Source organism: Paroedura picta, chromosome 1 (genome assembly GCF_049243985.1).
Source record: "Paroedura picta isolate Pp20150507F chromosome 1, Ppicta_v3.0, whole genome shotgun sequence".
Taxonomy (NCBI): Eukaryota; Metazoa; Chordata; class Lepidosauria; order Squamata; family Gekkonidae; genus Paroedura; species Paroedura picta.
In genome coordinates this window covers 182,333,613-182,346,415 of record NC_135369.1, presented here as the reverse complement: position 1 = coordinate 182,346,415, position 12,803 = coordinate 182,333,613, and the positions used below count along the sequence as shown (strand labels likewise).

General features: G+C 46.7%; 1 protein-coding gene across 7 annotated transcripts in view; it reads left to right on the top strand.

Moving 5' to 3' along the window:
* Positions 1–12,803, top strand: part of PAK5 (p21 (RAC1) activated kinase 5) — a 119,203-nt gene that overhangs the window by 57,495 nt on the left and 48,905 nt on the right. For all 7 annotated transcript variants that reach the window (XM_077314729.1, XM_077314721.1, XM_077314747.1 and 4 more), the window contains one exon: positions 3,816–4,030. In XM_077314729.1, coding sequence (XP_077170844.1) covers positions 3,816–4,030 — 215 coding nt within the window. The remainder of the gene's footprint in view (positions 1–3,815; positions 4,031–12,803) is intronic.

Below are 12,803 nucleotides of genomic sequence, written 5' to 3'. Positions count from 1 at the left end.
CATATGTAAACAAATCTTTTTAAAGATGACAACTGTGAAATCAAAGTGTAGGTCAAGGCTTACAGATGAACATTTACATGACATTTTAAGAGTGTCTGTCACAAACCTTGACTTGGACATCCATGCCTTCGCTAACAGAAAACATCCACAAAAATCACACTCACTAAGTATGCATGTGTAGCTAAATAAAAGGATTCCACAGAAAAATATTTTTTCAAAATAGATTGCATTAAAGTTAACATTTCTTCATTTATCTTTGATCTAAATAAGCAGGTTAATAATTTTGCTACATTTTGGTTAGCTCTCTTTAGGTACTGGGCACACCAATGCGGACCTCGTGTGCCAAAAGGGTGGGGACACATGTTCTGCATTGAGGAGAATAGGTATGAGTATATGTGCCAAGATTGGCAGGTGAAACTCACTATCTTGGAAGACTCTGATTATATTGTTTATGTAGAAATTGAATAGGGTGGGTACATGTATTCATCCTTGTTTCACCCCCTTGAACATACTAGTGGGGTTAGTGAGATTGCCTTGAGAGCTATACCTCACTCTTAAAGCTGTTCCTTGGTAAAGTGATTTAATAAGGGCCAGAAACCTACAATCAGTAGATATGCTTTTTAGTTTGTTCCAAAGATGGGCTCTAGATATCGAATCAAATGCAGCTTTAAAGTCAACAAAAGCTGCATACAATGTGGCTGGTCTAGTGGAAGTATATTTTTCCACCAGGTGTTGTACAGTGATGGATTGTAGAATCACTGCCCCTGAAACCTGCTTGTTCTATCCCTATCAATCGTTCCTGTTCTAACCAGGAGATAACTTATCTCGTAGATGCCTAGCATAAAGCTTATGAGAGATGCTCACAAGACTAATTGGCCAATAGTTGGATGGGTCCTTGTTACCCTGATTTTTGTATAATTGTACTATTACTGCTGTTTCCCCACCGTTTAGGAATTTGACCTGTTGAGTAAAGATGGATGTCAATAAAGGTATCCACCGGTCATCAATGTTCTTAAGAAACTCCAGTGGATGGGAAGAGTAGCAAACATCTCAGAGGCTAGAGACAGAGTTCAATGAGATCTGAACATGCTGGAAAAGTGGGCAAATGAGAACAAGATGCAATTCAATAAGGAGAAATGCTGAGTTCTACATCTGGGTCCTTAAAATGAGACACATGCATACTGGATACTGGATAGGAGATATACTTCTGGGTAATAGTGTGTTTGAACAAGATCTTGGGGTTCTTTTGGACTGAGCAGACAGTGTGATGTGACGGTAAAGAAACTGAATGAACTCTTGGCCTGTATGAACCTCCGAATCTCAAGATGTCATAAACCTGCTGTATACAGTATTGTGTGCAGTTTAGGAGGCCCCACTTCGAAGGTGGGTGAGAGGGTGCAGAGGAGAGCGATGAAGATGATCCAGGGTCCGGGGACGCAGCCCTATGAGGAAAGGCTGAGAGCCAGAAATGTTCATTCTGGAGAAGAGGAAGTTAAGAAGGGACATAAATGCTCTGTTTTAAGTATTTGAAATATATTCCTATTTGCAGCAGAGGATAGGACCCATAGCATTGGGAATAAACTATGTATAGAACGGTACCAGCTAGATATCAGGGAAAAAATTTTTTTACAGTCAATGTAGTTCAGCAATAGAATGTAGTTTAGCCTAAGGTAGTAGTGTAGTAGACTCCCCCTTGCTGGTGGTCTAAGCAGTGGCTGGACAGATACTTATCCTGGATGCTTGAGGCTGATCCTGTATTGATCAGGGGGTTGGATTAGCTGGCCTGTATAATCCCTTCCAACTCTGTGGTTCTGTGATTCTGTGCATAGGCTGGCACTGGAAAATACCTGGAGATTTTTTGGGGGGAGGGAATCACAGAGACAGCAGCATTTGCGGAGGGGCATATTGTGAGTCTACCCGACCCCAGAGGAGCTGAGGGCCTTGTGGGAGCTTTCAGCATTCCACAGGGCCTGCAAAATGGAGCTCTTCCACCAGGTCGTGGGGTGAGGCTGGGCCGCATGGAAGACCTGGCCCCCCTTACAGCGGCAGTAGCGAGCTCCATCTGACACCCTCTGTCCTCACTCCCCCTCGATAGTGAGTTACCAGGGGGTAGAGTAGGTATGAACTGAGTTTTTACCACATCGTATTCTATTGTCAGGGAATGTATGTATGATATGTTATATATGTTTTATTGTATGGTTTTATTGGGGTTTTATATGTTTGTAACTCGCCTCAGGCTCTGGGGAGAGGTGAGGAATAAATCTAAATAATAATAATAATAATAATAATAATAATAATAATAATAATAATAATAATAATAATAATAATAATAATAATAATACAGGGCATGTATTTCCTCCACAGCAATTGATCTCTGAGTTTTGAGAGCAATTGTAATTTTAGGAGAATTCCATGCCCCATTTGGGGTTTAGCCACCCTAAGGGGAACTGTTCTCTGTAGTCTGGCAATCAGTTGTAATTCTGGGAGATCTTCAGGTTCCGCCTGGATATTGGAAACCCTACACATGCAGCAGAATGAGGTGGTAGGATTCTGCTCTAGTAGACCAGGTGTGAGAAAGGAGCTTCAGCCTCCCCCCCCTTGGCTATTAGTCCAGGCCAGAATGGTCCAAGGAAGAGGTCCTCCCTTGGACCATATCAGTTTAGGGAGAATGCTGGGGAGGGGGCCTTCCTCTGCACACGTTCCACTTTGCTGATCTGGAATGAGACCCCTGGGAATGGAGAACAATCAACAAGCCACTTAGGACTTTGGTCATAGTTTCTTCCGTGGTTCCCATCCTTCCCCAGCAGTTGAACAAGATCATTATTCATTTAATTTATTTATTAGATTTTTAGCCCGCCACTCTTTAGAGACTCCTGGTGGGTTACAGTATGAAATTCCCATAAAACATATAAAACCCCATCCAGTCCCATAACAGAGCCTCTTGTGGCGCAGAGTGGTAAGCGGCAGAAATGCTTTCTGAAGCCGTCTGCCCATGAAGTTGGGAGTTTGATCTCAGCAGCCGGCTCAAGGTTGACTCAGCCTTCCATCCTTCCGAGCTTGCTGGGGGGTAAACGGTAATGACTGGGGAAGGCACTGGCAAACCACCCCGTATTGAGTCTGCCATGAAAACGCTGGAGGGCGTCACCCCAAGGGTCAGACATGACTCAGTGCTTGCACAGGGGATACCTTTATTAGTCCCATAACAATGCCGACAGGACATTAAGAGCAACCTTCAGCCTGAGTCTCGTGTTCATTGGTGCTCTGCCTGGGAATTGGGAGAGGCCTCTGATTTGAAAAGCAGTGCCTTCTCTCCCCTATGTACTTGGCTGCCAGCGGAAGTGACACGGAATGCATTGGGAGAAGTGCCACAAAGTGCTTTTCCAGTCTGTAAGGCACTGCAAGATTTGTTCCACCTTCTCATGTACATGCATTGCTCAGCTGCTATCAAAAGTCCAAATTCCAGGGCAAAAGGCCTCCTTCCCAGTAAGTAAACCTGGGTGCCCGAGACGTTACAGCAGGGGTAGTCAAACTGCGGCCCTCCAGATGTCCATGGACTACAATTCCCAGAAGCCCCTGCAAATGCTGGCAGGGGCTTCTGGGAATTGTAGTCCATGGACATCTGGAGGGCCGCAGTTTGACTACCCCTGCGTTACAGTGAGTATAGAAGCTGAACAAACAAACAAGCAAACAAATCTAGAGCAGGTGATACAGATCTGGGCTGGCCAGGAACCGGGATGTGTTTTGTCATTTGTTGCAGAACTGTGTTCTTGATGCCTTAGACTCTGCTAATGCAATGGTGCTGTTCCCCTTCCTAGGTTTTTCCACCATGTTTGGGAAGAAAAAGAAAAAGCTTGAAATCTCCAGCCCTTCCAATTTTGAGCACAGGGTGCACACAGGGTTCGATCACCGGGAGCAGAAATTCACGGGACTCCCTCAGCAGTGGCACAGCCTGCTCGCAGACACGGCCAACCGGCCGAAGCCGATGGTGGACCCTTCATGCATCACGCCCATCCAGCTGGCTCCTATGAAGGTACTGCTCATGCTGGGGGGGACTCTGCCTACCTGCCTTGAACAGGTGCTCTGCTTCCATGTTGATGGGGGGGGTGTTCCTCATGGCCAGTCCCTCCACAGTGATCATAAAAGCACCTGGAAAGGTGGCCATGGTAAGCCAGCAGTGTCTCAGAAGGATAGAAGCTTGCAGGCCCCAAAGAACTTCTCCTTCCAGCAAGAGCTGGCCTTGTTTCTGCAGGAGACATTGGTGTGGATCTTGCCCCTGTTCTGAGGAAAAGTCTGAAGCTTTCCTCCTCCAGCCTTCAGTAGCCTTTCTCAAGAGGCTCTTCCACTGGAAGAACCACTCAACACTGAGAAGATTTGGTTTTTTTATCCCCCGCTTTTCACTACTCAGGGCTTACAATCACGTTCCCTTCCTCTCCCCACGACAGACGCCTTGTGAGGTAGGTGAGGCTGAGCAACCTCAGAAAGAGCTGCTCTGTGAGAACAGCTCTGAGACTGTCCCAGGGTCACCCAGCTGGCTGCATGTGGAGGAGCAGGAAATCAAACCCAGCTCCCCGGATTAGAAGCCACCGCTGTTAATCGCTGCATCAAACTGGCTTCTGAAGACACTGCTTGAAGCAGGGGTAGTCAAACTGCAGCCCTCCAGATGTCCACAGACTACAATTCCCATGAGCCCCATTGTTTGCTTGTGTATATAAATTGGGGTTTGCAGAGGCTTGCTGGTTCAGTTCAGTTCTTCTTGTACCACGCTGGGGTCCTAATAAAGAGCTCAAGTCACTTCCAGTGTCCACGTCCACCTCTGAACCCACAGATCTAACAGTTTGTGTGTGTGTTGTTTAAAACAGGGGTGGTCCACCTGTGGTCCTCCAGATGTCCATGGACTACAATTCCCATGAGCCCCTGCCAGCATTTGCTGGCAGGGGCTCCTGGGAATTGTAGTCCATGGACATCTGGAGGACCACAGGTTGACTTGTTGTTGTTATGTGCGAAGTCGTGTCCGACCCATCGCGACCCCATGGACAATGATCCTCCAGGCCTTCCTGTCCTCTACCATTCCCAGGAGTCCATTTAAGTTTGCACCTACTGTTTCAGTGACTCCATCCAGCCACCTCATTCTCTGTTGTCCCCTTCTTCTTTTGCCCTCGATCGCTCCCAGCATTAGGCTCTTCTCCAGGGAGTCCTTCCTTCTCATGAGGTGGCCAAAGTATTTGAGTTTCATCTTCAGGATCTGGCCTTCTAAAGAGCAGTCAGGGCTGATCTCCTCTAGGACTGACCGGTTTGTTCGCCTTGCAGTCCAAGGGACTCGTAAGAGTCTTCTCCAGCACCAGAGTTCAAAAGCCTCAATTCTTTGACGCTCGGCCTTCCTTATGGTCCAACTTTAGCAGCCATACATTGCAACAGGGAATACCATAGCCTTGACTAAACGCACTTTTGTTGGCAGGGTGATGTCTCTGCTTTTTAGGATGCTGTCTAGATTTGCCATAGCTTTCCTCCCCAGGAGCAAGCGTCTTTTAATTTCTTTGCTGCAGTCCCCATCTGCAGTGATCTTGGAGCCCAGGAAAATAAAATCTGTCACTATCTCCATTTCTTCCCCATCTATTTGCCAGGAATTGAGAGGGCCGGATGCCATGATCTTTGTTTTCTTGATGTTGAGTTTCAAGCCAACTTTTGCACTCTCCTCCTTCACCCGCATCAACAGGCTCTTTAGTTCCTTTTCACTTTCTGCCATTAGAGTGGTATCATCTGCATATCTGAGGTTGTTGATATTTCTCCCTGCAATCTTGATCCCAATTTGTGACTCCTCTAATCCCGCATTTCTCATGATGTGCTCTGCATACAAGTTAAATAGGCAAGGCGACAGTATACAGCCTTGCCGAACTCCTTTCTCAATTTTGAACCAGTCAGTGATTCCATGTTCAGTTCAGGTTGACTACCCCTGGTTTAAAACACCTAGCGTTTTTTCCTGTGTCTTGGCCATGAGGGACCACGCATCGCTCAGCCACAGAGTCTCTCTGTGCTCCTTTCCCTGAGATGTCGCCTCTCCTGTAGGAGAAAGGGCCACATGCTCATTGATTTAAATGGATGCAGTGTACCTCAATGACACTCTGAAGAAAGCGCAGGCTCCATATTCGAGATCTGTTTTCGGTGGCTTGATTTCAAGTGCAAACTGAAAAAAACCCACAGCCTGCTAAATGGTTGATAAACTGAGAAGGTGCAGTTTACAGCCGACGGGGTTGGCAACCTCAGGTTTGGAAATGCCTGGAGATTAGCGTAGGGGACCTTGACCGAGTCTAATGCTGGAGTGGCTGGCCTTTTCTCCAGGGGAGCTAATCTCTGCAGTCTGGATTCTGGGAGCTCTCTAGGCTCCACCTAGAATCATGCAATCATGGAAAGGGTCATCTAGTCCAACCTCCTCCAGAATGCAGGACATTCACAACTACCTGCCCACCCTCAGTGACCCCAATTCCATGCCCAGATGATGCCCCCGCAAAAACAACAGAGTCCCTGGTCAGTCTGGTCTGGAGGAAATTTGCCTTCTGACCCCAGAGTGGTGGTTGGCATTTCCCTGGCCATGCAAGAAAGGGCCACCAGAGCCAAGCACAAGAACTGAGCACTTAGCCACTTGCACCCTGCCTAAATTCACAGATTCAGCATTTCTGTAAGGTGGCTGTCTAGCCTCTGCTTGAAAACTGCCAAGGAAGGCGAACCCACCATCTATCGAAAAGTAATGCATAGTTTGTCCCCCTGAAGAGTATCTCCCTAAATCAGGGGTAATCAAACTGCGGTCCTCCAGATGCCCATGGACTACAATTCCCATGAGCCCCTGCCAGCAAACGCTGGTAGGGGCTCATGGGAATTGTAGTCCATGGACATCTGGAGGGCCGCAGTTTGACTACCCCTGCCCTAAACCATTGTGACCCCAGGTTATATGGGCAGGCTGCTTGAAAAACTGTCTCTGCCCCTCCCCTAACAATATACCGGTGAGCGTTCCTAACATTTAGAGATCCCACAAATTAATTAATTTGAATGAAGTCATATTCAATAGAGATGTCAGTAACAATTAATTATTTTATTTTATCTAACTCTGTGGGTAGAAAGTAAACCTGTGTGCAACATACAAATCGCTTTCAAATCGCTACCGGCAAACAAAAGTCTGATAGGTCACCTCTGGGCAATAAAATCAGAGCAATCAATCAAATATTTATTGAAGTTTTTGACCAAAACCAATACAATACAGAGAACTGTATATTCAATTATTGTATTTTCAAGGGCGGTCTCAGTCATAGGAAATATGTACAAAAACATTGATGGACAATCAGCCATTTGGGTAATTGAATCAAAATAAGTACAAAGATAAATTATATTGATTAAAAATTTAAAATTCCCACCGATCCTTGTGTAAAGTGCCTTATATTCCCTGATTTACAAAATTCCACATTTTTCTTGAATCTGCAGACCTGGGCACAAAATCTAGCTACCTGGCACATGGCTTTTATCAGACAACATATTAAAGTCTGATTTTATTTGATCCAGCAGGGGGTCAGTGGTTTCTTTAAGGACCTTACTATAAAAATCACAATTAAAAAGCATGTGCTTGGAGGATTCTCCTTCTCTTTGTGATGTGCACAGAATCTCAGAACATCCAGGGTTCTCCTGTACTTCCCTTCCAGTGCAGCAGAGGGCAGAGCCTGACTTGTTGATAACTGAAATGCCCTTCTAGAATTTTTAGATTCAAGACAAAACAAGCCGCTGCGGCAGCTCATCTGAAATCCGGAGTGGCCGATATACCCAGTGGTCTCTCCATATAGTGGTCTGCTTTTGCCCGTTCTAACTCCATATCTATAAGAGTTTGGGGATTCAGATCAGGGCAGAGTCTGCACTTACTTTTTTTATTCCATTGTCAATCCTGTTGAATTCAGATCGCTTTGAACTCGGGTCTTCCTCTTCCCCCCCTCCCCATTGAAACAGGAAAGTGTTCTGCACGTGGCTAGGGAGGCTCAGAAGAGGGGGGGGGGAGACAAATGGGCACTCTTTCTTTGTTTTCTTGAAGGGGGGAGAGGATCCAAGAAGTCAGAGGAGGGAGGAAAAAAATCCTTTCTTTTCTTGAAGGGGGGGGGGACAAAGAAGGCACAAAAAAAAATCCAAGGCGGACAGAAGTTGAGAGAAATTAGGGGCTTCTCCTTTGAGGCAGGCTTGTCACATGACCACCTGTAGCCAATCACGGGTCCTCTACCACGGAGGAGAGTCTAGATTCAAAACAATGCGATTTTCTGAATATATTCAGGATTAAAAGCAGTCTGAGATATCGCACAATAAAGGTAGGGTCACTCCGGATCAGTCCTTCTTGCTGCAGAAGGAAAATTTAAATTGCCCCAAATCCAGACGGAAATCACATTCTGTGTAGAGGGCAGGGACTGAATCGATCTGGGGTTGGAATAAAAGCTCCGTGCAGTTTACACCCAGGTTATGGGCTTGGTGCTAAGGGGTTAAAAGATCATGTGGACAACAGAATGGATTTACGCATTCAAAGCTAGCAGCATGCGTCTTGACTGAACATGCACACCGGCTACAGCAGACATTAGGATTTCAATGAGGTGGCCTGTAAACTGGACAGAATCCTATTTTTGGCCTAAATGCCGCTAATATTAACTCTCCATCCCGGTAGAAATTTCTGTCCTGAAGAATTTGCAGCAATGGCTTGCGTTTGTGTTCGGCTGTTTGTGCTTGCGTAGACGGGCAAGAATGGTTTTAGTCCACCATCCAGTGGCCACAAATAATACTACAGAAGAACTGATGTACATCACGTCTTTCCAGGACTTTACTTAAATGCGTTTAGGAGGGTGTAACTCTGCTTGAGATGGCCCTGTGGGGTACGTGAAACCAGGAGTGAGTCTTCAAGCACCTCCTAAACTTCCCTGTGGCATAAGCTACCACGGACCAGAATCCTTTGTGTGGTTCACCAGAGAAGCTAGCAGAAACAAAGGCTGGAATCCCAAGAGCCATGTTAGACATTTCAAAGGTTCTAGGTGGGCCCAAAGGTTCATTTTCTTAGATCAGGAGACCATATCGCTGCTCCAGAAAGCCCCTGTCATCCCCAAAGCAATTGGTCTTGGTTGCATTTTGCCATTCAGCTGGCAGGGGCTCCTGGGAATTGTAGTCCATGGGCATCTGGAGGGCTGCAGTTTGACTACCCCTGTTTCAGAGCAACGCTGCTGTCCCCACTGGAATCTGTCTTCATCTGTTCACGTAAACGTGGCCACAGTTCATTGGGGGTGTAAAGCGAGCTCTTTGGGTTAAATCTCAGCCAGCACGATGAAGTTAGACTCCTCCCACTTCCACTCTGGTGACTCTTCTTACAAGTCCGCCCAACACCCCTTTTCCTAGGAGGAAGTCTTGGAGTGGGGCTGAATCCACACAAACCTCTCCTCTGATGAAACAGCCACAGCTCTATCCCTGTCTCACACTTAGTAGTTCTGGGGCAGCTGCAGATCAATTGCAAGCACACCTGGAGGAAGCATCAGTCCTGGGCCCCGTTCAGTCTGGCTTCTGACCTAGCCATGAGGGGGGAACTGCTCTGGTCACAGAATCATAGAGTCAGAAGGGACCTCCAGGGTCATCTAGTCCAACCCCCTGCACTATGCAGGAACTCACATCTTCCTGCCCACCCACAGGGACCTCAGTTTCATGCCCAAGTGATCCCCCCACCCACCAAAAATGTCCAAAATCCAGCCTGGCCTGGGGGAAATTCACCAACCATCCCACAGCAGCAATTAGCAATTCCTGGGTATGCAAGGAAGGGCCACAAGAGACAAACACTGGCACATCCCTTCCTGCCCACCCACTCACCATCTGCCTAAGCTCCCGACAGAAGAACCTCATCAGGGTAGCATGATCCATGGTCCAAAACCCCAAACCTTTCCTGATCGACACCAATGATGTAGCCGGTCATTTATCTGCATTATTTTTCTCTCCCTTCCTAAGCTTTGGCCATTAACAGGAAGAACTGACAAAAGCACCGCCTGCACTCCCAAGTCCTTCAGGTTCTTTCCCCAAGGCCACCTAGTCTCATTTCATATGCTCCACACTGCTCCAGGTGGTATCACTTGTTCCCATCTGAATGAGCAGGAAGGGCTATCTGTCCTTGGGCTTTACAAGTCTTCCCACCCTTTCCGTGGCATCCTTGATTCTCGCGCCAGGTAGACAGCAGACCTCCCGAGACAACAAGGCTCTACACTCTGCGGGAGAAAACCTACTGGTCGTTCCCGGCCCCAGAAAAGCGCGCCTAACCTCAACCAGGGCCAGGGCTTTCTCGGTCCTGGCCCTTACCTGGTGGAATGAGCTCCCAGGTGAGCTGCGGGCCCTGCAGGAGCTGCCAGTGTTCCGCAGGGCCTGTAAAACGGAGCTCTTCCGCCAGGCCTATGGTTGAGGCTGGGATTGGCGAGGAAGAACATTGCCCCCCTGGGGGTTTGAAGTAGTCATCACTTCCCTCCAACCCCCAATGCCCTTGTTCGGGTAGGGGAGAGTGGTATTTTCCGCCGTGTTGGGTACTTTTATAGTCTTTTAATGGGGGTTTTAACGGGGGATTTTAAGACTACTGTTACCCGCCATGAGCCTCTAGGGAGTGGCGGGAAATAAATTGAATAATAATGATAATAATGATATTACTACTACTACTACTACTACTACTACTAATAATAATAATAATAATAATAATAATATTAATAATAATAATAAGTCCTGTCAACACACTTTGGCCTATTCCTCTCAATAGGGAATCCCCAATTACCAGCATGCGTCTCCCAGGCCTAATCCATTCATCCGCAGGGATGTGTTAAACATCTTCTGAGCTTCAGGGGAGCTGGGGGAATAGCCCCTGTTCCTGTGGTCCAGAGTCATTATCTGCGGGCCGATTCTGGAAACAATTTCTGAGAATCAGAGGGGCAGATGATCTTATTTTTTGACACCTGTGCCTGGATCCAACTCCCTGGGACACATGAGCAGGCCTGCAGTTTACAGTGGTGCAGTGCATCACTGCCTTATTATTAGGGAAAGGCTGTGGCTCAGTGACAGGCCCTTTACTTGGCTTGCAGGAGGTTCCAGGTTCAGTCCCCGGCTTCTCCATTTTAAAAAAGCGGACAGTAGGTGATGTGAAAAGACCTCTGCCTGAGACCCTGGAGGTGGTGTGAAATGACCTCAGCGACTCAATGGTAGATCTTCTCTTTGGCATGCAGAAGGTCCCTGGTTCAGTCCTTGGCATCTCCAGTTAAAAGATCCGGCAGCAGGTGATGCGGGAGACCCCTGCCTGCCAGGGACCCTGGAGAGCAGCTTCCGGTTTGAGCCCAGGACTGACTTGGATGGGCCAAGGGGCTGACTCAGCAGAAGGCTGCTTCATGTTTTCGTTTGTGGTGGTTTAACAAAAGCAAAGGCCTGTGGCACTGTAATGACACCGGTGATTTTGTGTGACTGCTGGGGCTTGTAGCCCATATCCTGCTCCACCCCCTGTGGAACTAACGGTGCAATTGTGAACAGCTGCTTTGATGGTAATGGATCTTCAAAAGGAGCAACTTTGCTCACAATTGTGCCGTTAGCTTTGTTTGGGTAGGCAGGTCTTTGTTAAAAAAACCTCTTGGAAACCCTGAGTGTGAGCTCAAAGGCAGAGAAGCAGGCGGTCAGGGAAATCCTAGCAAACACGGAGAGGAGAACAATAAAATCAGAGTCCAGTAGCACCTTTAAGACCACTGAGGAAGAGTGCTTGCCCTTGAAAGCTCACGCCCTGAATAAATCTTTGTTGGTCTTAAAGGTGCTACAGGACTCTGATTTTATTGTGCTACTTCAGACCAACATGGCTACTCATATGAATGAATGAATGAATGAATGAATGAAATCAGAGTCCAGTAGCACCTTTGAGACCACTGAGGAAGTGTGCTTGCACTCGAAAGCTCACGCCCTGAATAAATCTTTGTTGGTCTTAAATGTGCTACAGGACTCTGATTTTATTGTGCTACTTCAGACCAACATGGCTACTCATATGAATGAATGAATGAATGAATGAATGAATGAATGAATGAATGAATGAAATCAGAGTCCAGTAGCACCTTTGAGACCACTGAGGAAGTGTGCTTGCACTCGAATGCTCACGCCCTGAATAAATCTTTGTTGGTCTTAAATGTGCTACAGGACTCTGATTTTATTGTGCTACTTCAGACCAACATGGCTACTCATATGAATGAATGAATGAATGAATGAATGAATGAATGAATGAATGAATGAAATCAGAGTCCAGTAGCACCTTTGAGACCACTGAGGAAGAGTGCTTGCCCTCGGAAGCTCACGCCCTGAATAAATCTTTGTTGGTCTTAAAGGTGCTACAGGACTCTGATTTTATTGTGCTACTTCAGACCAACACGGCTACCCATTTGAATCTAACAGAGAGGAGATTTTGTGAGCCATGGCCTCCTGACCGGAGCCATCTGGAAAGACGGGCAGCCAGGCACAACTGCTGAGATTCCCCATAGATGGATGTCAGAACACAAGATGGATGTCAGAACACATTCGTGAGCCGATGGCTCTCCCTTCATTTAAAGGAATTTGTTTCACCCACAGATATCTGCCTCTGCTGCCGTAAAGCATTTTTTAAATATATATACAAGTTTTTTATTTTCATAAAGATGGAAATATAGGATGCAATACGAGTTATTAATACAAAAAACAGTAAATAAAATACAATCATCGTTTGAAAATATACGACCCCACATTAACTACACAGTGATATAAACTTTTGCCCAAAA